At 61.1% G+C, this 2,066-nt stretch overlaps 1 protein-coding gene across 1 annotated transcript in view; it reads left to right on the forward strand.

The window, feature by feature from the left end:
* Positions 1–7: 7 nt before the first annotated feature.
* PES1 (pescadillo ribosomal biogenesis factor 1) overlaps positions 8–2,066 on the forward strand; it is a 6,708-nt gene continuing 4,649 nt past the window's right edge. Inside the window, exons 1-3 of the mRNA XM_029086915.1 lie at positions 8–111; positions 1,424–1,595; positions 1,844–1,933. Of these exons, the coding sequence (XP_028942748.1) occupies positions 1,473–1,595; positions 1,844–1,933 (213 nt within the window). The 5' untranslated portion in view covers positions 8–111; positions 1,424–1,472. The remainder of the gene's footprint in view (positions 112–1,423; positions 1,596–1,843; positions 1,934–2,066) is intronic.

Consider the following 2,066-nt stretch of genomic DNA (forward strand, 5'->3'; position numbering starts at 1 on the left):
GGTGTTTGTCCGGAAGCTCCGGAAGGCCTATGGGAAGAGCGAGTGGAGCACCGTAGACCGGCTGAAGGACAACAAACCCACCTACAAGCTCGACCACATCGTGAAGGAGAGGTGAGCCACCGGCTGAGTCCCAGCAGAGCTGTCCTCCTTCAGGAGGAGCTTTCACTGAAGCTTCCTGGACCTCTGGAGCCTTCACTGTGTCCATCCTTCTTCAGGAATCCTGGAGAAGAGAAGGCTCCGGGGAGACCTTCTAGTGGCCTCCCAGTACCTGAAGGGGCTCCAGGAAGGCTGGGGAGGGACTTTGGCCAAGGGCAGGGAGTGACAGAACAAGGGGTGATGGCTTGAAAGTGGCAGAGGGGAGATGGAGATGAGATGTGAGGAAGAAATTGTTTGGTGTGAGGATGGTGAGACAGTGTCCCAGGTTGGCCAGAGAAGCTGTGGCTGCTCCTCCCTGGAAGTGTTGAAGGCCAGGCTGGATGAGGCTTTGAGCAACCTGGTCTAGTGGAAGGTGTCCCTGCTGCTGGCAGGGGGGTTGGGACTGGATGAGCTTTAAGGTCCCTTCCAACCCAGGTCATTCTGTGACTCTATTCTGGGAGTTTTGATGGAAAATGGTGTTTCTGGGCTGGAGCTGAGGCCGTGGTGTGCTGCACATTGGCTGTAGCAAAGCGTGAGCGAGCAGGGAGTGCCTGGCTGGCCTAGGTGGCTCCAGGAAGATGCCAGGAGCTCTCCTCCTCTCCCTGAGCAGTGTTTTCCTTGGAGGGAGCACTGCTGGAGGGTGAATTGTGCCAAAAGAGTTGGTGAATTTGGTGGCAGTGAGAGAAGAGAGGACATAGGAGGGAGGGAAGCTGCTCTGGCAGATCTCTTCGTTGTCGCGGCGGTGCCTGGGACCCCCCTGTGCTGGTGTGGAGAGAGGATAGACACGGCACTGGGAGACAGACGCTGCCCCAACACGCTCTGTGCTCAGGAGGGGAGATGTCTGGGCACCTGGCAGCTCCACCACTGCTCGAGCCTCCTCAATATGGCCGAGGGGAGCTGTGTGCCGCACCACGGGCCACCGTCGCGTTTGTTCTTGGTGGGTCCAGGCTGGAGTTCCCCGACACTCCCTGTCCGTGGGTGCCCTAAAACCTGTTTACACCCACCCTGTGATCAGGGGTGTTGCTGTCCCCTCACCAGGGAGGTTCCTGGCTCCCTGGAGAGCCCTGAGCTGTGGGGAGCTGCTTGGAGGTTCCTCTGGGCCTGCCCAGGAAGGGACACCCTGTCCCTGTGTGTCACCAGCTGTGGTGGGACGTGAGGAGATGGATGCTCCACGGTGCCTGTTCCTTCCTCACACGAGGTCTCCAGCAGCCCCAGCAGCTTTCAGTGGACACTGGGGCTGGTTGTGATTTTCCTCCGCCCTCCCTCTTCTCCTCCTGCCCGGACACAGGTACCCAACCTTCATAGATGCTCTGCGGGACCTGGACGATGCCCTCTCCATGTGCTTCCTCTTCTCTACCTTCCCACGGACGGGCAAGTGCCACGTCCAGACCATCCAGCTCTGCCGGCGCCTGGCAGTGGAGTTCCTCAACTATGTCATCGCCTCCCGCTCCCTGCGCAAGGTGCGTGCTGTGGGGAGGGACAGGGACGAGACCTGCCCTGCCCCGGGGGGCTCTCGGGGTGGTGGCCTTGGCCCCAGGAGGGCTCGGGACCAGCTATGCCAGCAGCTTCAGATGGGGAACGAGTCCTGCCAGGCTGTCTGTGACACTCCCCTGATGAGCCTGCTGACAGGGGAAGGGTTAACGAGCACGGGGACAAGGCAGCACCTGTGGCCTTCTGCCCCCTGAGCCCTGGTGCTCTTCCCCACCAGGTCTTCCTCTCCATCAAGGGCATCTACTACCAGGCCGAGGTTTTGGGGCAACCCATCACCTGGATCACCCCTTACGCCTTCGCCCACGATGTGAGTACCCAGGATCCATGCGGGACCCTCACAGCTCCCTGCCCTGCGGCCGGGGAAGGGCTGTGGGACCATCCTGCAGCTCGTGCACTGCAGAGGCAGACGAGGCTGCAGGGGAGAGCACGGCGGGGGGGGG

The sequence above is a fragment of the Antrostomus carolinensis genome, unplaced genomic scaffold (assembly GCF_000700745.2).
Source record: "Antrostomus carolinensis isolate BGI_N321 unplaced genomic scaffold, ASM70074v2 scaffold49589, whole genome shotgun sequence".
Lineage (NCBI taxonomy): Eukaryota > Metazoa > Chordata > Aves > Caprimulgiformes > Caprimulgidae > Antrostomus > Antrostomus carolinensis.